Raw genomic sequence first — 22,433 nt, forward strand, 5'->3', positions numbered from 1 at the left:
GTGGAACGGGATATAACGGAGTGAGAATACTTAGTTCTATACTGCATTGAAACAGTTTAGGTTCCAATTATTGTTCATTCATATGAATTATGAATAAACTTTTATTGAGTAACATTTTTTTCATTGAAATGAAGTATTATTTAAATAATGATCAATTCGGGGCACTGGCTCATTCGGGGTAGTGTCCCATTAGGGGTAATGGCATTCAAGGTTGTGGCGTTCGGGGTAGTGGCGTTCGGGGTAGTGGCCTTCGGGGTAATGGCATTATGGGTAATGGAATTATGGGAAGTGTCGTAGAGTCACCGTGGTTTTATGTTTGAACATTTCACCAAATAATGTGATGTCCATGATAGCCAGGTTCTGATTTTTGATGAAAACCACGGTATTAGGCGATGCCCGGAATAAGGGCAGGTCACGGTATAGAGACCAGCGGAGAAAATGGAAGCAAATTTGCCTTCACGAGAAATTTGTAAAAACGTGATGTGACTTTCAAGGTACATCTTGATACATGTCCTGTCTATGGAACTGATATATTGTAGGGTGCTGTCATTACGATACACCACACGGCTGTTATAATCTTTCCAAATGTGCATTAGTGCATTCGCACAAGATTCCACGCGGTGTTTCACATTCGAAAGGAACAACCGCACCCTGGGAAACGCCGCAATGTTTTCTCCTCATAAGAATCGAGCACAATCGAGTACACGAGCAGCAAAAAGCGCGGTGCGTCGTTTCTTGTGGAGAGCGCCGCGTGTACTAAATGCATTATTATCCTCAGCAACAAATCAAGACAAAATTTTCAAAACGACTTATCTGCTTTTGTAAACAAAGATTCAAACGATAATTTGACGAATCTGATAGCTCTCCCACGCAAACCAACACCATCAATAGGTAGGTGAAGGATTATGCTACCTGTTGATGGTGTTGGTTTGCGTGAGAGAGCTATCATATTCGTCAAATCGTCGTTTGAATCTTTGTTTACAAAAGTAGATAAGTCGTTTTGAAAATTTTGTCTTGAAATAATGTTAATGCGCTAAATACAATACACGCACTTGCCCAGGACAAGGCGAGACTTGGTCGGAAAAAGGTGGGAGAATCAATAGACCAATGCAAACTTTAACTTAGCCTCACTTATTTTGACAGTTCACAGAGCTTGTTTACAACTAGGATAGGATGCGACAAGTAGTCATTAAAAATCGTACCGATTTTCTGTCACAATCGTACCGGTTGCTGATTGGTTGGAAATGACATTCGATTACTTCGATTGGCGGCGGCGCGTTTTTCGTAGGGCAGCATGTTGTTAGTTTGGCCGTGTTGCTGGTTTGTAAAGTTGGTATTAAGCAATATACGTGAATGTTTGAGTTCGAGTTTTTTGGCACAAAATCAATTTATATTAAACTGCAAACGCCCTATAAATTATTCTCAAAGGTTGTACAGATTTAAAACTGTTGATTTTAGGCATTATCATTCACTTTTCTGTCATTTTAGATCTTAAACTTTTTTTTTAATTAGCAAAAAAACTTCTAACTGCTAGTATTTGCTTCTCTTACATAAATAATGGATGGAACGGAAAGAAAAACATCAAGTTTTGATACATGATATCTGGAAGATTTTGTACCAAATTAATTTGGCTGCACTGGCGACCACCTCGTCAGAGCAACCGACTAAAAAACAACAAGGCAGTCTCAATTGAATTGTCACATCCTATCCTAGGTTTACAAGGTGTTAGAAGAAAAATCGATGAGGAGAAAATTAAAATTCATATTAGGGTGGCTCAAATTAGTATGGAAAAACTTTTTTCAATTTTTTCATATTCTGTTCTATTTGATGCCCTGATGCTCTGGACATAATTTCAGCTAGATCGGTCAACGTTTGGTCGGTGCTAAACTCGTTGGAAGTTGGAAGACGGTACAATTAACGATGAAGAACTATGATACTCATTGAGATCTTGAAGAATTTAATACAGAATCTTATGTTGAAAACCGCGAAAAGATTAGTGTTTGCCCGGCGAAGTTATTAGCATTTCTCTGCAGTGGGGTTCGAGCAAATTCCGTTTCTTTTACCCTTTACCTTGAAAAGAAATAAATTCACCCATACAACACTCCAGTAAAATGCTAATATTTTTGCTTAATAAACTCTAATCTTCTCGCGGTTTTCAGCATAACATTCTGTATTTAATTATACGAGAACTGAATGAGTATCATAGTTCTTCATCGTGAATTGTGCCGTCTAACTGCAAATCACTGTTTTTCGATGTTTCTGCATACATTTTTCCATATAAACTTCCAACGAGTTTAGCACCGCCCAAACGTTGACCGATTTGGCTGAAATTTTGTCCATAGCATCAGGGCATCGAATAGAACAGAATATCGGCCCATCGAAAAAATTGAAAAAGTGTTTTTTGAGCCACCCTAATTCATATTTTTAGTTTAAAATTGCTGTGATCTGAATATTTCAGTGATATTCTTTGCATTCAGCATAAAATCAATCGCAAAAGACATCTAAATGCGTTATTTTGTTATTTTATTTGTTATTTTCGAATGATTAATTTCTATTTTCATCTTAATTATTGAAACGCAATCTAATAAAGTGAGCGAGAAAGTGAGCATATGTTTTTTTTTCATTTTTTGACAAATTCGGGGTTATGATAATTCGGGGTAGTGAACATTTGTGGTAAAGGGTTATTCGTGGCAATAGCCTTTCGGGGTACTGGCGTTTGGGCTAGTGACATTCGGGTCAGTGTCATAGAATCATGAGAAAATGTGTGTACGATTGGTACAAATACGAATGAAAATAGAGCTAAATATAAGGGGGAATATGATGTTCGTACGATTTTGACGTCCCGCAGTGGGCATCCATGGTATGTCTGCTCCAGCTGTGCGTAGAATGCTTATTTCTCGTCGTCGGGTCTCTATTCGTGTGGGCAGTGCACGTTGATGATGCTATAGTTGAAGAAACGGCCTTTTATCCTGAGCTTGCACATCCTTGCGTTGATTGGCTGCCACCCAGTCACACGTTGGTGCATCTTACCCAGCAATATGAAGCCGGTTCCCAGCTCGTTGGTGGTGCAACAGCTTTGGTAGACGGTCGTCCAGCACATTTCCTGCAGCGCTACGACGTCGAAGTGTCGGGGATGTAATTCATCGTAGATTACCCTGTCGCAGCCTGGGAAACCTAGTGACTTGCAGTTCTATGTTCCAAGCTTCCAATCGTGATCTTTTATTCGTCGCCTAGGTCGTTGCCGATTGTATCGAGTCGTGTTATCTCTTATGTTGTTCGTAATTATTTGTTTTACAGGCGACTTATTGGGCCTGAACAAACCTCTTATCTCGTCGGAGGGCCGTCATGTCAGATCTGTTTAGTGTCCCACCTAACACCAGGACTTGGGCTTGTGTGCGTTGAGCGGCACACGGTCGCTTTTGCGGACCCTGCTTGCGGATACATGCAGCTTTTTATAGAAATTTAACAGAGCCCACTATTAAACCCCACCACATCCTAGGCAGGCACCTAAACTCGCAGATGGCCTGGGAAGGGCTCGTCAAGCCCTTGGACATAGTCCGTGCTGTCCGCAATGAATCTATGGTCCCTTCAGTATCAACTCTTGGAGGTTTGACTGTACCCAGGTAACCAGTAATCATTAATAAAACATTTAAGTGGCATTATATGCGCCTTTACGGCAAAACATTAATTCATTTAATTCCAATAAGCCCTATAATGTCGACTGTAATGCTATTTTGATGCAGGTTTTGGCCCAATATATGGCTTCTTAAGAGCTTCATCGTACTTTATCGATAAAGTATAACTTTTGCTGAGTAGCATTTATTCAGCATCCGAAATTCTAAATAAATGCTTAATTTTAAAACCAGGAGAAAAAACCCAGATTAATCCACCTAGTGTTGGTGGTTCCTTTCTCGCATTTAGTTAAGACACCAACCTTATATGGGGTTTATATGGTCCGATGTACCATTTTCTTCGTAACTTTTAAATGCAATGACCGATCGTTATAAAATTCAATAGTGATCGACAAGGCGAATGATCGACCTGTCGAATGAAACTTGTTGCGAGAAAATCGGTTAAGGATTACTATACGAAAAGTTGTCTAATGTTTTTTTATAGCTTTTGTGCACACACATACACACATACATACACACGGACAGACAGACATGTGCTCAGCTCGTCGAGCTGAGTCGATTGGTATATAATACTGTGGGTCTCAGAGGCTTCTATAAAAAGTTCGTTTTCGGAGTGAAATGATAGCCTTTCGGAACAACTTAGTTGTACGAGAAAGGCAAAAAGGTTTTTTTCAATGGCATTTTTTTTCAAATTCTATTTGTAATGGTTTTTGCCTTTCTCGTACAACAAAGTTGTACCGAAAGGCTATCATTTCACTCCAGAATCGAACTTTTTATAGAAGTCTCGGAGACTCATGATGTTATATACCAATCGACTCAGCTCGTCAAACTGAACAAATGTCTGTCTGTCCGTGTGTATGTGTGGATGTGTGTGTGTGTAGATGTGTGTGTGCGTGCACACGAAAACCGAAAAACATTAGCCACTTTTTAATATAGTAATTCTTAACAGATTTTCTCGCAACAAGTTGCATTCGACGGGGTACAAACCCTAGTTGATCACTATTGAATTTCATAACGATTGCGCATTCCAAAAAAAAATCTAAATATTGAAATAGTTATGAAACATTGTAATTAAGTTATAGCATGCCATAAAATGCGTTGAAGTATCAACCCATGCAAGTTCTTCCATTCGATTTTGTACACGACTTTAGTACAACAATTGCAACGCAAGCTTTGATTGTATGCAAGTTACGACGCATAACGCCATATAACGTTTCTGCAGCTTTCTGGTATAAAAAATAAAGTAGCATAAAACGTGCACGCTAATAATACTTTACTTAGTGATTTAAAAATCAATATAACAAATTATTCAGCATTTCGACGAATTTCCCGATAATGCATTTGATTGTTTGATTGGGTTGTTTAATAATGCACGAGAAAGGCACAATCACTGCTAGGGGTATCAATCTGGGTTTTTCATATTACATCGTTATTGTATTATATTCAAATGGAACACAATTTTTTACTCTCTTAGAGCGGAATTCGAACTCGCGCTCTTGTCACCCGACGCTGTAAATGTCATCGCCCTTACCAGTTGGCCCATAAGAGATAGATAGTAGTGGGAATAATTTTGGCAAACATAAACATTATGCCCTTTCAGAAACATTGAAACTTTTATTAACTTATCTCAGAAAGCAATAATCACAAACATCATACCCAGGTGCAATAAAACAGCTACAGTAGTGCCGCTTTAAAGCGTCCATCGAACATAGTGCAATGGAATTAAAAATGTAGATAAACTATGTAATTAGTGATAGGGTTAGGTAATAACAAGTACTCCTGTCAGTGATCGGAATGGAAAAAAATTGTGCACGTACCGATTTCTATTCTCAACTGTCATTGGACAAATAGTCCCCGTTATATGGTTCTATATTGGAAAATTTTCAACTTATGAACACTACAGGCTTTAAAGTGGCACTAATGTAGCAGTTTCATTGCACTTCACGAAAAACAACATTATGCTTTCAAAAAGCTATTATAAGACTATGCCTCTCATTATTGCCTTGAGAATGCTTATTTAGAATAGCTGAAGCGGGCTTGGTAGTCATATGGCTACTGCTTCTGCCTCTTACGCAGGAGGTCGTGGGTTCAATCCCAGGTCCGTTCCATTGTCAAACCTTCCCCTCGGATATGTTACCTTGCCGCGGTGGGTCGGCTTACGCCATTAGCACTGATATGGCAACCAAAGGCATATCCTGTCGTGGTGGTATCACATGTTGACTATTTTTATTTGGTGCCGCGTTACATATCTGGCATTGACGCACTAATTTACGGCATTTACATGTGATCCAACGGATCTCGTGTCTTGGAGCCTTGAATGGTAGTGCAGTCATGCAGAGGCCTTTTTCATCAGTGATAATGATGTGAGTTCTCTTCTTTTCGGCAATACTTTTCTGATGCGTTCCATGTGACGATGACTCGTAGCCACGCTTACATTTAGCTAGCTAGGCATTTATTAAAAAAAAAACTAAGTATTCAAGACATTCGTAGGGAATCGACTGCTGGATTCACTGAGTAGAGGTTTTTTCAAAACTAGGAACGTGGTGCCAGTTTTATTTTGTTATGCCTCACTTCGAAGAGCAATAATAAAAAATACCGCAAATTATAATGATGGTATATGAACAATCTTATGCCGGCTTCATTCACGATAATGTTTACTAATAGTAGGGAATAGGCGTGATGAAGCTTTACTTTGCCACCGAAAAGTGAATCCTATAGCTGACTCATAACTGATCATTAGTACATGATAGATAATGACAGTTAGTTTGGAAACGATCAAGCTACTTATTAGAACATAATAATAGTAATACCTTGACAAAGGAATAACAAAAATAGACTAAATGCACGAGCAGTTTCCACTTTTTACAAGACATAACTTACATTGTGTTTGATAGTATTGACACAGGATGAACCAATAACTTAGGCAAACAAAGTAATTCAAGGAACGCATACTTCATACCTTCTGACCATAAAGACAAAAATGACATAGTACAGACCAATCTGTATGATTCGGCAATTGAGCCTCCAAAATAAACAAAAGATTTAAAAAAATTCTATATGATTAGGAATGAGATAATGGGAGAGAGTATCTATTAGAGTTGTAAATGTAATGTCTTTTGAGCTAGTTCAACAGTGTCTTAATGGACGACATGATCCTTGTACGGCTGAAAAACTGCTTCAAAAGTTATTAACTTGTCATTTTTTATAAATCGGGGATTGAACACTTTCTTATACTTGATAAAAAAAATTTCTGACTCAGTTTCTTCGATGAAGCATTGGGCAACATGTTCCATGTGAGTTGAAAAACTGCTTCGGTCGATTTCGAGCGCGTACAATGACAATAGACGTCTAAATAGCATAAAAACTGACAAAATAGTTTGACTCTGACAAGAAAATGACAAAAATTACTTTAAACTATAACGATGTTAGTTAGCATGAGACCTGTCTGACTATTTATGAACGTAATTCCCTCTGATTCAGTTGCAACAGCGTCTTCTTGGACGACATGTTCCGTGTACGGCTGGCAAACTGCTTCGAAAGGAATTATGCAACGGTATCATCAAAGGCCTGGTGCAGAGGTTTCTACTCTATTCAGAGTCCCGCCAGTAAACCTCCAAAAAAAAAAAAAAAAAGAGAATGCTTATTTAGAATAGCCAGGTTTTCAAAATGCTTATATACAGCATGGAGCATATGCAATGCAAGTATAATGCTGCTATGGTGCTTACTTTAATGCTTATTGGTTACCTGGGTATGTTTGAAACAGATTCTACGACCGTGATTGTAATGTTTGATTTAATTATCTGTCAGTCCTACTCAAAGTATGAGGGAGTAGATGATCAAAAGTTATTACATATTTTGAAAATCAACAGATTGAAAGCGAACAAGTATGAAGCGACCGATTGTTAAAGGGAGGCATAAAGACCATCTATTGAACAGCACACAACCAAAGCGTGAACTTACTTACTTATGGGTCCTGATCTCCATTCTGAGCGACGTCCAGCTATCGCTTTAACCTGTTTCCAGGTCGACTTTTCTTTTATTCCTTTATTGAGGCTTCGCCGCAATGAGAAGAAGAAGAAGAAGAAGCGCCATGAGCCTCTGGGTCTGCCTCTGCTGCGATGTCTCGCTTGGTTCATGTCTTGCTTGATAACAGATTTCGTGTCCGCTCTTATGTAGAGTGTGGCCGACCCAGCCCCGCTTCCGATTTCTATTGCTATCGGCCTCTGGTGACAACGACGATGGAGCTCGTTGTTTGAGATCTAGTTGTGAGTTGTCCCACCAAGTCCGAATTATATACCGCAGGCATCTGTTGACGAATACATCTTCTTCTTCTTCTTCTTCTTGGCCTGCTTTTCAACTTAGTATTCTATTAGCATTTCCTTAGTTATTAATTGATAGCTTTTTTATGCCCGCCATTGCATGAGTATGAATCTTGTGTGGCAAGTACAATGAATAGACTATGCCCAGGGTGTCGAGAATGTTTCCGAAAACCCGAAAACATCCTAGACCGGACCGAGAATCGAACTCGCCATCTCCGGATTGGCAATCTTTGCTTTTGCTCGCAAGACTACTGGAGATGAACACATGCAGCCGCTGAGTGTTCTCCACTGATACACACCATGTTTCGCTAGCGTATAACAGCACAGATTTCACGTTAGAGTTGAAAGTTCGTATTTTGGTGCGTTCATCTATCTGCCTGTTTTTCCAGATATTTCTTGACTCGCAAAGGCAGCTTTTGCTTTCTTGATCCGTGTGTCTATGTCGATCTTGGTACCGCCGTCTGACGCCATTTGGCTATCAAGATATTGGAAGCTTTCAACATTCTCCACTGATTGCCCGGTTACTGTGAAACTGGAAGCGGTCACCGTGTTTACATCCAACGATTTGACGTTGACGTTGATGACTAAACCTGCCCAAGAGGAGCGCTCGGCAAGGTCGTTGAGCTACTCTGCATATCAGTGTGCCGTTAAGGGAGGAGTGCAACGTCTGGCTGATGACGAAGTCGTTTAGGTGTATTACAATAAAAATTTTACAAACATACAAAAATAAACACTTAACAACTTCAACAAATTAAAATATCTGACGATCTCTCTGTGCCCCGAGAGAAACGTCCATTCTATTGCCCATTGCGAGATGTGACGAGGTTTCCTTATAAGATTTTTGTCCATCAGTCAAATCCCGCAAATGTGTTTTTATTGCGTTTTGCATTTTGTCTACAACAGCCAGGCCGTTATATACATAGCTCAATTTGGTGTAGGATTCAGATCCTATTTGGGCACCCTCAATTAATTTGTGCCATGTGGCACCAGCAATATCAAGTCTGTGTCTGGGAATTTATTTATAATTTTAATTGGCTATCTTCTGGCCCAAACACAGAACATTCAGATATGGAACATTCACAAATCCACTCATACATTTGTCACTTACAAGAAACATAAAATAAACCGTAACACAACCTTCAACCAACGGGAACGAAATTTTTTGTGGATGGTCTAGAAGCATCCACAAAAATTTCGTCAATTTGATTGGAGGAAAGGTGTTGAGGAGGACGATTACTTCTTAATCTAACTTAAATTACGCAATCTCAAACAAATACTCCATACAACGATGGAACTTCGAGCATTGCTAACGGTAACGATAAAGATAACGAAAACCAGAAAACAGGAAGAGAACACCAAACTTGGTGACAGAACTTAAAATTACTTAACTTACAACTAGGTAAGTGAGAATCTTGTCCTCAACACCTGAGTTACAAGGTTTTCGTCGGGGAGCCATATTACAATAAATTTTTTTACAAATATACAAAATAAACAATAAACACATTCAACAAATTAAAATGATTGACGATCTCTCTGTGCCCCGAGAGAAACGTCCAATGTGTTGCCCATTGCGAGATGTGACGAGGTTTCCTTATAATGTTTTTGCTCCATCAGTCAAATCCCGCAAATGTGTTTTCTTTGCGTTTTGCATTTATACTATCGACAGACATATGATTTCCACACAATGATTTTCGTATCACGCTGTAAGCGTACAGTGACAAGATGACACACATCTTTTCTTTTCACCGTTGTATCTATTTGACAGCTTGTTTTGAAACTGATTCTACCGCTATATCAAAACTATATTTTTATAAACTGTTACGATAGTTTTTATATTTATCCATATTTTTTTGAATAAATTGTGAATTCGCGTCAGCAGTTCATTCATCGATATGAAAACGTCAAAGTTTTCCAATTCTTCGTATACGTATTTTAGCAAAAATATGTGAGTTCTTGCAAATATTCCGCAGGAAAATTATTTCTACGGACATTAATCACTCTTTTCAATGGTTTGGGGTGATTGCAGTGCAAACGGCACTGATCGTTTAATTCATTTGGACATTTTGAAGGATACAGCCAGCACCGTTCAATTGGGTCATAGATCCTATAACAGGTTTATTCGAACACAAAATCCGGGGGTTTTAAACACTTAGAGTAGAGTGGGGTAAGAGTGCGCGTGGGGTAAGAGTACGTTTTCTATTTTATGAAGTAATTAAAAATGATAAACTAGCAGCACTGCATCAGTTTGACAGGTATTCTGGCCAACTATTATCATGTGTAATTGTAAACGATTTGAATTATCAACAAGGGAGATATGGAGTTAGATAACTTTTTGGTCATTTTGCTAAAAATAATTGGATTTCCGCAACTAGTATTTCATTACCATATATACGTTCAATCAGGTGAACATTATACCATTTCGATAACCTATTGTATAGAGTACTTTATGGTACAGAGCACCAATCCGGTTGGTTTTCCAAGAAGTCAAAACCATTACTTGAATATTTTTTGGGACTGTGGGGTAAAAGTACGCAGGAACCGGTGGGGCAAGAGTACGCATATGAATTTTAAAATTAGGATGTCAAACCCGTATCTCCGGTCGAAATAAGACTTCGTCCAAAGCGTAAAGATCCACAACTAAGAAAAAGGGACAGAATTCGAAATTATCACAAGTTTTTACGATAAGTTGAAGTAATTCGGTGTTAGAAAGGACTTAGCGAACAAAGCACTGAAGCGAAATAATGAAATTGTATTAGGAATTGTTGTACACCTAAACATAGTACGAAAACACAATTTCATCTAAATGATAATTTCATTTAATCAAAAGAAACATTCATAAGTTACGCAACGTTTAACTGGGAGGGGTGTGACGATCCATATAATTTTTAGAGGATTCATACAAATAGTGTAAGATAGGGGGGGGGGGGGGTAGGGTGATAGCCAAATTTTACGTTACGTGATTGGTGGACTTTCTTTTAGGAAAATGCCTTTGTATACGCCACGTGAAACCTGATATATATTTTTACCTCTGTAGTTTTTTTGTATATATATAAAAAACAATGGTTTTTCGAATGAAAGTGCACCCCCTCCCCCTTAAGAGTTACGTAATCTTTAAACATTCCCTAATATATGCTCATTAAACATCAATTAAATATTATTAACTCTTTTTTGTGTAAATATATACTTAAAGCACATGATTGGATAAATGCGCACTCTTACCCCACCCGATGCGCACTTTTACCCCACCGGTGGGGTAAGAGTGCGTTTTTCACTTGTCTTGCAATAAGGGTTCTATTAAAACGAATCTCAATAATTTCAATATTTTTTACACTGGGTAACATAAATGAAGAGTATATGAATCATCGACACAGATTTGATATGCAGAAGCTTGCTTCATAAGGGCCACATGATCGATTGAAAACTAAGTGCGTACTCTTGCCCCACTCTACTCTATTTACTTCGCGCTGACTACCGTTTATTTCTGCACTCCACTTTTACCTCCACGAGATCCTCCTCTCCTATCCTCCCTCCCTCACCAAACACTACAGATCCAATTTTGAATTTGTCCAAAAAACGGTGCAAACATTCTTCCCATCTGTCGCGGACGAAAGGACTAATGTACTTCTAATTTGGACACCACCGATGTAGCGTCCAAAAGAGTAATTGATGGTTAAAGACACGACTAACGTCGCGTTAAAACTTATTCGCGAAGGATGACCTTACGTACCGGGACTTTATAAAAAATGGAATTCGCGTAGAGAACTAGCGCCTTTACAAGCGACAAAATCCTTTCCTCTTAAGTTTTAGAAGCAAGTCTAAAACTTAATGAGATTATCTAATAAACAATAAACACTGGGAAGGGCCTGAGTACCGTCTATGGAGCGGTGTCAATTTATCAGATTTATTTGGATAGTGTAGTCAATCCTGCGTTTGACATAAGTACTGGAAAGGGCCTGTTTACCGACTATAGAGCGGTGCCAATATCACCTTTCAGAGTATTATGTCAAAGGCTAAGAAAGTGAGACTTGAAGAAATGAGACACGTTTAGATCCAACGCACTACAAAGTCTGGTAAAGTCTGTTTTATTCAACGAAATGATTTTCCTTATATACTAGATTGAGCCCCTACTGGGCTCCTCTTAACTCTAAGGCTAGAAAGAGATGTCATTTCTGACGTCTCAATTCCTAAAACTATCTCCCCTGGAATAGCTACCAGAATAGAACACGCGTTCCAATTTTATTACTTTCTTAAATCACGGAGTCTAATCGAACCTGAGAAATGCATACGCGGTACTTCATTTAAATTCTCAGTTGCACCCAACAGCAGTAAGGCATATTCTAGCTGCATTAGGAACGGCAGCGCTATCATTGTTCGATTATTTTTGGGAATTTTATTACCCTGCCGGGTGATCGTCCCTTGGACTGACGGTGCATTTTCTCGGGCCCCGTTACATGGAACGGTAGCACACAAGATCAGTTTGTCCCTTATAATAAACTTGCGGTGGCAGTTGTTTACTTTCCACCAAAAACGAGACGTACCATCGCCTCCGACGCAAGAGTCATTAGGGTTAAAAATGTATGACCCTTTTTTTCCTTTCCCATCTTCTTGTGCGCTAGCCGCCTAAGCAAAGCAGGCCCAATGCCTTGTATGCACTTATCAGCTGGGCGCAACCGCTCACGCCTAAGCTTGTGCGTGCTTGTTGTATTGCAAGAGCATTGCATTTCTCCTACGATCTCTCCCTATCGTATTCCACTCGAAGTGGTTTAAATGCCGTCACCCGGTAGCTATTTCGGGGAAGGATGAAATTGAACCTTTTTCCTTAGCAAATTCTAGCGCACTTGTTGCGCTCGTGTAAGATATGTCCCTTCTTTTGGGATGTGGAGATTTGGGTTGATGACCTTTTCGTTTGTAATAAATTAACCCATAGAATTTGCGAAAAAGAAAGCTGTGTCGATAACACCATCTAAGAAAATAGATGCTGACTAATGGCAAATCAAAGAGCCCGCATCCTTCCCAACCCCCAGACCTCATTCCAATTAAAACCCATGGAATCCTTGCACAAAATGTTCGATATTACACGATACAGAACTCAAACCATTGAATATCATGCAAAAGTGAAGGTAGATTTTTCCCGGAAACAACCCAAGAACTGGCAAAATCAATAGGAAGACATCTTCAGAACGTAATTGTAGCAAATAAAGGGCTTACGAATAGGCTAGGTGTACCTGTGCTATAGCACCAGTTGTCGCACTAGTGCTTTATATGCCAAATGGCCAATCAAATCACCGCAAACCAAGTTCAAATCGATAAAGCATATTCATATGATACGATAACACCTTTGATTTCCTCCCAAACAAGCAACGCATAATTGTAAAAATTGATTTTGCTTAATTTTTGACGTCCTTTGCACCAGTTGTGGCACTAGTGGTCCCTATTTGGCCAGTCCCATAAGAAAACAATGGGATTTGCCAAATAAGGAACAAAAATTAAGAATAGTGCCACAACTGGTGCATGCGTTCCTATTATGGATTAATCAATTTTGAGGATAATAACAAATTTTATTGTGGTTTTCACAGCTGTACTAAGGAGCAGGAAGTAAAATCTTTCGCTTGATATATAAAGTCCACCCACATGCCTTTTACTTATTTTTTAAAAATAGTTGTTCTTATGTATGGCGACAATTGGTACACCCACCCTAATTATGTTGCCAATGTTGTGAAAAATATCATCCGGAATTGCAGAAAAACGAATTTTACTCAGTCAGCTTGCAAATGTTTGTTTTTATTTCATATGTCAAACGGCGTATTTAACATTTCAAAACAACAAAATATGTTCTGTTTCGTACAATACAACGGTCGCAGGGCAGGGTACGGAAATCATCGTGCTATCCTGATACCAGCGTGATTCTGGGTGACAGACATATGATTTTATGCTGTACAGCGATATTGGTATCATATATGTGTCACAAGTATTAGTCTACAACAGCCAAGCCGTTGTATACATAGCTTGATTTGGTGTAGGATTCAGATCCTATTTGGGCACCTTGAATTAATTTGTGCCAAGTGGCACCAGCAATATAAAGTCTATGTTTGGGAATTCCTCTATTTATACTTTTAATTGCCTATCTTTTGGCCCAAACACAGAACATTCAGATATGGAACATTCACAAATCCACTCATACATTTGTCACTTACAAGAAAAATAAAATAAACCGTAACAGGTGCTCCAAGGTAATAGGCTGCCATAGCAGCCCGCGGATTGGTTCACAGTCAATCGCACCTACCAGAACCTCGACGATTACGATGAGAAACAGTAACGGTGATAGAATACATCCTTGCCTCACACCAGCTACGACCTGGATAGGGTCGGACAAGACCCTATTGTGCAGCACTCTACACGAGAAAGCCTCGTACTGTGCATCGATGAGGCCGATGATTTCCCCAGGAACCCCCTTGCATTTTAGGGCACCCCACATATTCTCGTGATTGAGACGATCGAAATCTTTTTCGTAGTCAATGAATACCAAGTAAAGGGACTCTTGGAATTCATTGACCTGCTCCAGAATGATACGGAGCGTGACAATTTGGTCCACACAAGATCTTCCGGCTTGCAGCCGCAGGAGAGTCGCATCGATCTTCTCCTGAATCCGGGCTAGGATAACTTTGCATAGAACTTTGAGAACGGTGCACAGCAACATAATGCCTCGCAAGTTATCGCATACAGTCAGGTCACCCTTTTTGGGCACCTTCACTAAGATACCTTGCATCCAGTCGACCGGGAAAGTTGTGGTGTCCCAGATAATACGAAATAAACGATGCAGTAGTTGAGCGGATGTCATGGGGTCAGCTTTGAGCATCTCGGCTGATATGCGATCGACCCTTCTTCTTCTTCTTCTTCTTCTTCTTCTTATTGGCATTACATCCTCACACTGGGGCAGAGCCGCCTCGCAGCTTAGTGTTCATTAGGCACTTCCACAGTTATTAACTGCGAGGTTTCTAAGCCAAGTTACCATTTTTGCATTCGTATATCATGAGGCTAACACGATGATACTTTTATGCCCAGGGAAGTCGAGACAATTTCCAATCCGAAAATTGCCTAGACCGGCACCGGGAATCGAACCCAGCCACCCTCAGCATGGTCTTGCTTTGTAACCGCGCGTCTTACCGCACGGCTAAGGAGGGCCCCTGCGGAGAGCATGGAGTGCTTAATTTATGGTGTAGCATGGAAAATTATACGATAAATCCATAAATAGGGGATAAACAAGCCGTTACCCACTTTACCCCGCCTGTTCACTTTACCCCCGCTACCCCTACTGCCATTGATTACACTTGATGTAAACAATGCTTTTAATAACGCTAGCTGGGCAGCTATTGCTGATTCCCTGCACCGATTGAGGGTTTCGGATTACCCGTGCAGGATACTGAGAAGTTATTTTCAGAATAGGGCGTTAATATGTATACGACACGAATGCTGGTCAAAAGTCGATCGAAGTATCAGCGGGTGTTCCACATGGATCTATCCTGGGACCGGTTTTGTTGATATATTATGTACGACGGAGTATTACGCTTAAGTCTCCCGGCCGGTGTGAGAATCGAAGGCTTCGCGGATGACGTAATGCTAGAGGTAACAGGAGACACACTCGGCGAAGTCGAACTGAAGGCTTCATACGTGATTGGCAGAGTAGAGGAATGGCTCAACTCGAGACGGCTGTCCCTTGCACATCACAAGACGGAAGTCGTGGTGGTGCATAACCGCCATGGGTTGCAGCAAGCGAGGATAAGAGTAGGGACCTGCACAGTTGACTCCGTGAGGTCTCTTAAGCATCTGGGCGTGATGATCGACGATAAGCTCAATTTCACAAGCCACGTCGATTATGTATGTCAGCGGGCTTCATTGGCGATAAAATCCTTATCACGAGTGATGTCCAACAGATCGGCGGTGCATAGTCAGGTGCGTAGGTTGATAACGGGTGTAGCATTGTCTATCATCCGATATGGCGTACCAGTATGAGCCGTGGTAGCACAAAATGCCGAGTACAATGTGAAGAAACTTATCAGAGTACACCGGATGATGTGCCTACGAGTCGCGAGCGCATATGGCACCACATTATATGAAACGGTGTACGTTCTAACTGGGATGGTGCCGATAGACATTCTCCTAGAGGAAGATGTGGAGGGACTTGAAAGGGACTCGGTGCAAGTGCGACGTGTCAAGAGAGCAGCTTTGCTGCTCAAATGGCAAAGAGTATGGGACACCGCAGTCAAAGGTCGTTGGACCCACAGACTAATTCCGGAAGTGTCAAACTGGTTTGGTAGAAAGCATGGACAGGTAAACTTCCACCTAACACAGGTGTTGTCTGAACATGGGTGGCTGCTTTCAAAAAATCCTACACAGGTTTGGCTTCGCAGACTTTGCCCGCGATTCGACGTAGAACGCAATGCTGCTTGTCAGCGGCATGGATATAACCCCGGACAACTTCGTTGAGAGGATACCCCGGGATGAAGTTATATGGAATGCGGTGAACACAGCATCTCAACAGATTATGTCGAAACTGCAGCGGTGGTGGCGTCTTGAACAAAACCAACGGCTACAGTAGGGGCATCTGTGGTGCAGTGAACACCTCGCTCACCCCGACAACTAACATGTCGCGGGTGGACTGCGGGGACCTCCGTATGTAGGGTGCTCGTCTTCAACGTGAATTTTTTTTTCTGAGTGCGCGTTACAATGTGTTGTATTATTATAAAGAGCAACAACAACACTTCATACAACTAGCACTTATGCAACATGCATAATAGAATTAGCATTGGGGTATTTGTATCGATTACTAATTGAGGTTGTTTCTGCCTTTTGCAGATGAGCCGCTCCCCATCAATGACAAGCTGTTCGGAAGATTCCTGCTCTGGTTGCTCCATGGATCACCACCGATCTAGGTAAGTTCTGACGCCGACCATTGAAGCTGGATCGTTAACCCATACGATCCTTCACCGTCGGATCGCAACGAGCATTCTTCAACAACAAATCTCTGTTAACTAACGTTGGCAATCTTTTTGTTCCTTCCTGCTATCGTATGTTGATAACCACTGCGCTCCGCTCAGATCTCGTTCGTTAAACGGTCCGGGTCCGGGTTCGCGTCCGCGTCTTCGGGCGGCTTCGCCGCCGCCGCCCGCGGTTCATATTTCGAAAAACCGTCGCGAAGGTGGCGCAATGCGTCCAATGAGTCCGCTACCAACGGATCCGCGCCGTAAGGAACCGATGCCAAAAGTGCATCGTGTCGACAAGGTAACCATGGAAAAATGTATCGCCCATTCTTCGCCAGAAGGTTGAAGGGTATTAGATTGTGAGTCTGAGCTAACTGTATTTTTTTTGTATGTGGTTCTAATCAAACAGGATCCGCGTGATCGTCCATCACGACCAATTCCTCCACCACCTCCAGCAGAACGAATCCGGCATCCGCAAACTCCCGAGTCAGAAAAGGCTCCCTCACCTAAACCTCGTGTCACAAAGCACAAAGGTATTCCAGAAGATCCCCGTCCTGTAAAAGTGCGCCAGCCGAAGCCACCAGCGCCGGAGGTGGCCGCTCCAGCACCCAGCAAGAAGCACAAGGAGAAGCATGCTGAAAAAGTCAAGGTTTGATGAATAAATTCATCGTTTATATAAAGATGTTAACAGTATCTTCCATCACAGCTTCGAGCACGTGTCAAAATTGAAGGTGAACCGAAACCACGTCGACCCCGATCCCCATCATCTGGGTCAGAGGAATCTTCTAGTAGTGAAAGCTCGCTGCCGAGATTCACGGCTACCACGCGCCTCACGCTATCAGAACGCTTCGGAAAAATGGCCCAGTGGAGCGTCGATCGGAGCAACATGGAGAACATGCGCATCACAAAGAACAGTTCGGGTGGGGATTTGAAGGTAATGATCGAAGAAGAAATGGAAGCTCCCCCGCCGGCTCGATACGCATATTCACCGGCGCCAGCCGGTCATTTCCCCGAGGAGCTGATGACCACCGGTCCTAGTGGATTGTCTTCTTGGGATGACGTACGAGTACGTTACGAATATTACAAAGGTCGCGGTTATCTGCGGGATCTTGATTTGCAGGTAAAATTGTGATACATTACACATTCAATTATGTTACACCTCTAACTCATATTTGTTTCCGTCAACAGGACTACATCAAGTGGGAAGAATGGTGGTACAAATACCAGGAATGGCTGAAGCAAGAACGCTACTACGAGCTATGGGAACGATCGCAAATGAACCGACGTCGCAAGAAAGTCCCTATTTCACAGAGATTGAATTAGCATGGGAGCAATTTCTCAGTTCGTTTCTGAAGCCTTCCTTTTCATTAACCAAGTCGGTTCTTGGGGATTACCCTCAAGGCAGAACTTCCATGTTTTAGAGAGCGAGATTAACAAAAATAATATAAAACATTATTTATGTAAATGTTTCTATGTGCATTATAAAAGGTAGACCATAGGGCGCTATGCATAGACGCTCCCATAGATCTGAATCGAGGCAGATTGGAGCTTCGTCCCTGAGGGGTACCACAATAAAAAAAAACATCCATAAGAAGATCTTGGAACAGTTTTACGAACTAGTATAGCATCAAAAATTGATCTTCAAGAATAGAACTCAACACATTTATCAAAATATAATGATAATAAACCAAGCAAGTATAAAATGAATAAATTCATTACCAAGTTACAGATTTTATTTATTATTATGAGATAAACAGTCCTTGGAATCTTCAAAACATTTTTATTATTGTGGACTTATTTGCTGCAATGTTATTGATTACATTTCCTCCGCACTCTGCAAGACACAATTTTATTTATTACTCCATTTCGGACAAACCAAATCAACTATTGGGATTTTAAGTCTCTAAATCTATTTTCCCAGATCGGCAATGTGCTTAGCAACATCCGCGGCTCCAGCATTTGTGAGAGTAACTGATTTCTCCTTGCCTAGTTCTGAAAGCACGAATCGAATAATTTACGTAAACAACACATCCTTCGCCATTTATTTCACTCACCAAAACGAACCCAAAGCCTTGGTTGAACACCGCTGCATTCTCGAACCAGAATCGGCAGTTTAGGATTCTCCCGTTTTAGCTGAGCATACCCGCTGCTGATGAAATCTCTGGAATCGGAACAGAAACCAATCCAAATAAATGAACGATGCGCGAACCAGTGATTGTGTAACCATTTTATCCGTAGTGTTCCGATCCTCCGAAATAAAAAACATATTCCGACACTTACCGCACTCCTTTAGATTCTTCGCCGGTCTGACACAGATGCAACCGTAGTTCTTTTACGGCGGGGTTCAAACGGGCAGCCCGCAGTAGTGATAGCCTCATTATTACGATTTAATCGAAGAAAAGTTCCTCCAGCTGCAGGCCACACAAAATAATGGAACGGTCTCGCGTTTGGAAATAAAATGTCAATAATTTGACAGTTTCTATCTTTCTATCATTCTGTCTTTCTATCATCATCATCATCATAACTATAATCATCAAGTGATGACAGAACCAGGGGTGCCAGTTATACTAATGACACACTGGTGGCACGGCATACAAAATACCGTGACTGATGTTGGTATAAGCCATTTTATGAGACAGATTCGAACAGCTGATCGAAATTTTGAGTGGACGGCTCGGTCTTTGTTTTGGAAAATTTACATGTAAACCATCATCATTTCGTCATCATCATCATCATTTCATTTCATTTTCGCAAATGTTCCTTGTAAAATGTAAATATTAGTGTTTGGTCTCCTGTCATTTGAGCTTTTTATAAAATGGCTTATAAGAGCATCATTAACAAGCGCGAGTATTTTGATCAGAGCTTTAAATCAATACCAAATTTTCAAAACGACTTATCTGCTTTTGTAAACAAAGATTCAAAAGTCGATTTGTCGAATCTGATAGCACTCCCACGCAAACCAACACCATCAACAGGTAGCCGAAGCTTTCACCTATGGGTTGATGGTGCTGGTTTGCGTGGGAGTGCTATCAGATTCGACAAATCGACGTTTGAATGTTTGTTTACGAAAGCAGATAAGTCGTTTTGAAAATTTGTTATTGAAATATTCGATTATTTTTTTATTAAGCTCATCGGCCTTCTTTGTCACTTCACTTCTAAGCATATTCATATTTGGCTCTGTACCGTCAATTTTCAGAATGAATATGGGTCAGTGAGTATTTATTTAAATATCACAAATTACTAAATAATCGTACAACTAAACACATGTTTTATGATTTAAATAAAGACACGCATAGATCTAATCCCGACGTTCAATTGAGGGGCATTTCTAGCGCCAAATGTCAATATAATCAAGGCAAATTTTGTTTTCGCGCGCAGTTACCATACTCAGTGGTAATCAATTGAATGAATTTATGAAGAAGTAAACTGAGTAAGTCATTCTATGTTTTGAATAATCAAAACACGAATGTCAAAAGTCGGAGTGAATGTGCTTCATGAAAGTGAATATTTTATGCTCTGTTTTTGATCACCCGCACTGAAAACCAAAACTACCCAAAAGTGGGTTGTTTGCACTCAAAACCGTGGTTTGGGCCAATAACCCAAATTTGAGTAGAATGACTTTTCTGGCACTAGGTAATTTGCCTTTAATCCCATGTAAACAATTTACCCAAAGCTGAGTTTAATTTATCCAAAGCGGACCTTAATCAACTCAAAATTGAGAATATTGAATTTACTCAAATTTGGGTTATTGGGCTGAGCAACCTCGGTGAGGTGTTTACATCTTGCTCTAGTTTTGGCAACGATCATGGGAAAAAAGGGAAAACTACCCAAATTTGGGTAAATTTTTTCTGCGATATTCTCAACAGTGCGTATAGTTTGGGTTGATTTATCTGTCCGTGCGCAATGTGCTGTCATTTAAGTTTAGTCACTCTTTTCAGTACCAGTCACTGTTTTCGCCTATCAATTTGGTTGCTGTGTTCCGCACCGGTGACGTTTGACAGTTTATTAAATGGCAGCGCTCGTACCGCGCTACCAAATTTGGTCACCTGTCAGTTGCGCTACTGCGCGTTTAGTAGCGACCGGTAAGGTGTCAAGTGATGATACTGCGCTGCAAAACGGCTTATATTCACCACCGGTAATCTTGCTCTATGTATACCATGGTACAAGAATCTTGAAATGAGTACCATGCCAATTATTGTCTTTATCATAGATAGTCTTGGAATAATTTTCTTGTCCTCTTGTACCATAGAGCTTGCTGACGTTTACTCATCCTTCTCTTTCAAGCGCATGGGGAGAATAGGATTTGTTTTTCCGAAGCGTTTCCCGATGAAAACAAGGCCTATCCTTTCTGTGCGCGTGCAAGAGAAGGATGACTAAACGTCAGCAAGCCTTATAAGCCATTTTATGAGACAGATTCGATCAGCTGATCAAAATTTTGAGTGAACGGCTCGGTCTTTGTTTTGCTAAATTCAAGGGTCTCATACGCCTGTCACTGGCGAACAAAGCTCGTATACTCTGCATCAAGGATGTTAACGATCATTCAGTAATTTGCGTTCGATCATTTAGAACACCTCCACGGGAGTCCTCATCGCTATTCTTATTATAGCGCTCCCTTCCGAGTGCTATTTTAGAATAGCACCCGATCTTCCCACCGGTGGTTTCTGTTTTAGGAATAGCGACTTTGTAAACATATTGAGTTTTCACCGGGCGTTGCTAAAAGTAGTCATCTTCTTCAATGGCTCTACATTCCAACTGGAACTTGGCTAGCTGCTTAACTTAGTGCTATTAGCATTTCCTCAGTTATTAATTGAAAGATTTTCCGTGCCCGCCATTGCAAAAGTATGTATTTTGTGTGACAAATATGCTCAAAGAGCCCACTCGAAAACACTCTTGACCGAATCGGGAATAGAACTCGCCATCTCCGGAGATTCAGTGCTCCGCCTTCTCCCCCTGGGTAAACTTGCATGCAAACCATCATCATTCCATTCCATTTTCGCGAATGTTCCTTCTAAAATGTAAATATTAGTGTTAGGTCTCCTGTCATTTGAGCTTTTTATAAAATGGCTTATAGTACAAGCACAGAGAAACAGACGTCTCACTCAACACATGTTACATCTTTCACCTTTTTAACGGTTGATTTAATTTTTTGTAGTTGGTCAATCGGCCATCGATGGCGCTTCCATCGATTTTGCTTGTGTTTGACGTTTGTGGACTACCGCCATCTGGTTGCCGCTTGACCACGCTATCAGAACGCTTCGGAAAAATGGCCCAGTGGAGCGTCGATCGGAGCAACATGGAGATTCTATAAAATGGCTTATCGATAAGCCATTTTATAGAAAGCTCAAATGACAGGAGACCTAACACTAATATTTACAATTTACAAGGAACATTTGCGAAAATGGAATGAAATGATGATGATGATGGCGAGTTGATGATGGTTTGCATGCAAATTTACCAAAACAAAGACCGAGCCGTCCACTCAAAATTTCGATCAGCTGTTCAAA

General features: G+C 40.8%; 2 protein-coding genes across 4 annotated transcripts in view; one reads left to right on the top strand and one right to left on the bottom strand.

Moving 5' to 3' along the window:
- The window catches only part of LOC134224719 (serine/arginine repetitive matrix protein 1-like), a 44,204-nt gene extending 25,549 nt beyond the window's left edge, over positions 1–18,655 (top strand). For all 3 annotated transcript variants that reach the window (XM_062704246.1, XM_062704248.1, XM_062704247.1), the window contains exons 4-8: positions 16,805–16,881; positions 17,047–17,230; positions 17,339–17,578; positions 17,636–18,049; positions 18,118–18,655. In XM_062704246.1, the coding sequence (XP_062560230.1) occupies positions 16,805–16,881; positions 17,047–17,230; positions 17,339–17,578; positions 17,636–18,049; positions 18,118–18,252 (1,050 nt within the window). In that variant the 3' untranslated portion in view covers positions 18,253–18,655. The remainder of the gene's footprint in view (positions 1–16,804; positions 16,882–17,046; positions 17,231–17,338; positions 17,579–17,635; positions 18,050–18,117) is intronic.
- A 90-nt stretch (positions 18,656–18,745) lies between these two features.
- On the bottom strand, positions 18,746–19,390 carry LOC134224721 (NADH dehydrogenase [ubiquinone] 1 alpha subcomplex subunit 2). Its single transcript, XM_062704249.1, has 3 exons — positions 19,210–19,390; positions 18,984–19,090; positions 18,746–18,921 (listed from the first exon to the last, which is right to left on the bottom strand). The coding sequence occupies exons 1-3, from the start codon at positions 19,305–19,307 to the stop codon at positions 18,839–18,841; spliced, it is 288 nt and encodes a 95-aa protein (XP_062560233.1). The 5' UTR covers positions 19,308–19,390; the 3' UTR covers positions 18,746–18,838.
- Positions 19,391–22,433: the final 3,043 nt, after the last annotated feature.

This window comes from Armigeres subalbatus, chromosome 3 (genome assembly GCF_024139115.2).
Source record: "Armigeres subalbatus isolate Guangzhou_Male chromosome 3, GZ_Asu_2, whole genome shotgun sequence".
Lineage (NCBI taxonomy): Eukaryota > Metazoa > Arthropoda > Insecta > Diptera > Culicidae > Armigeres > Armigeres subalbatus.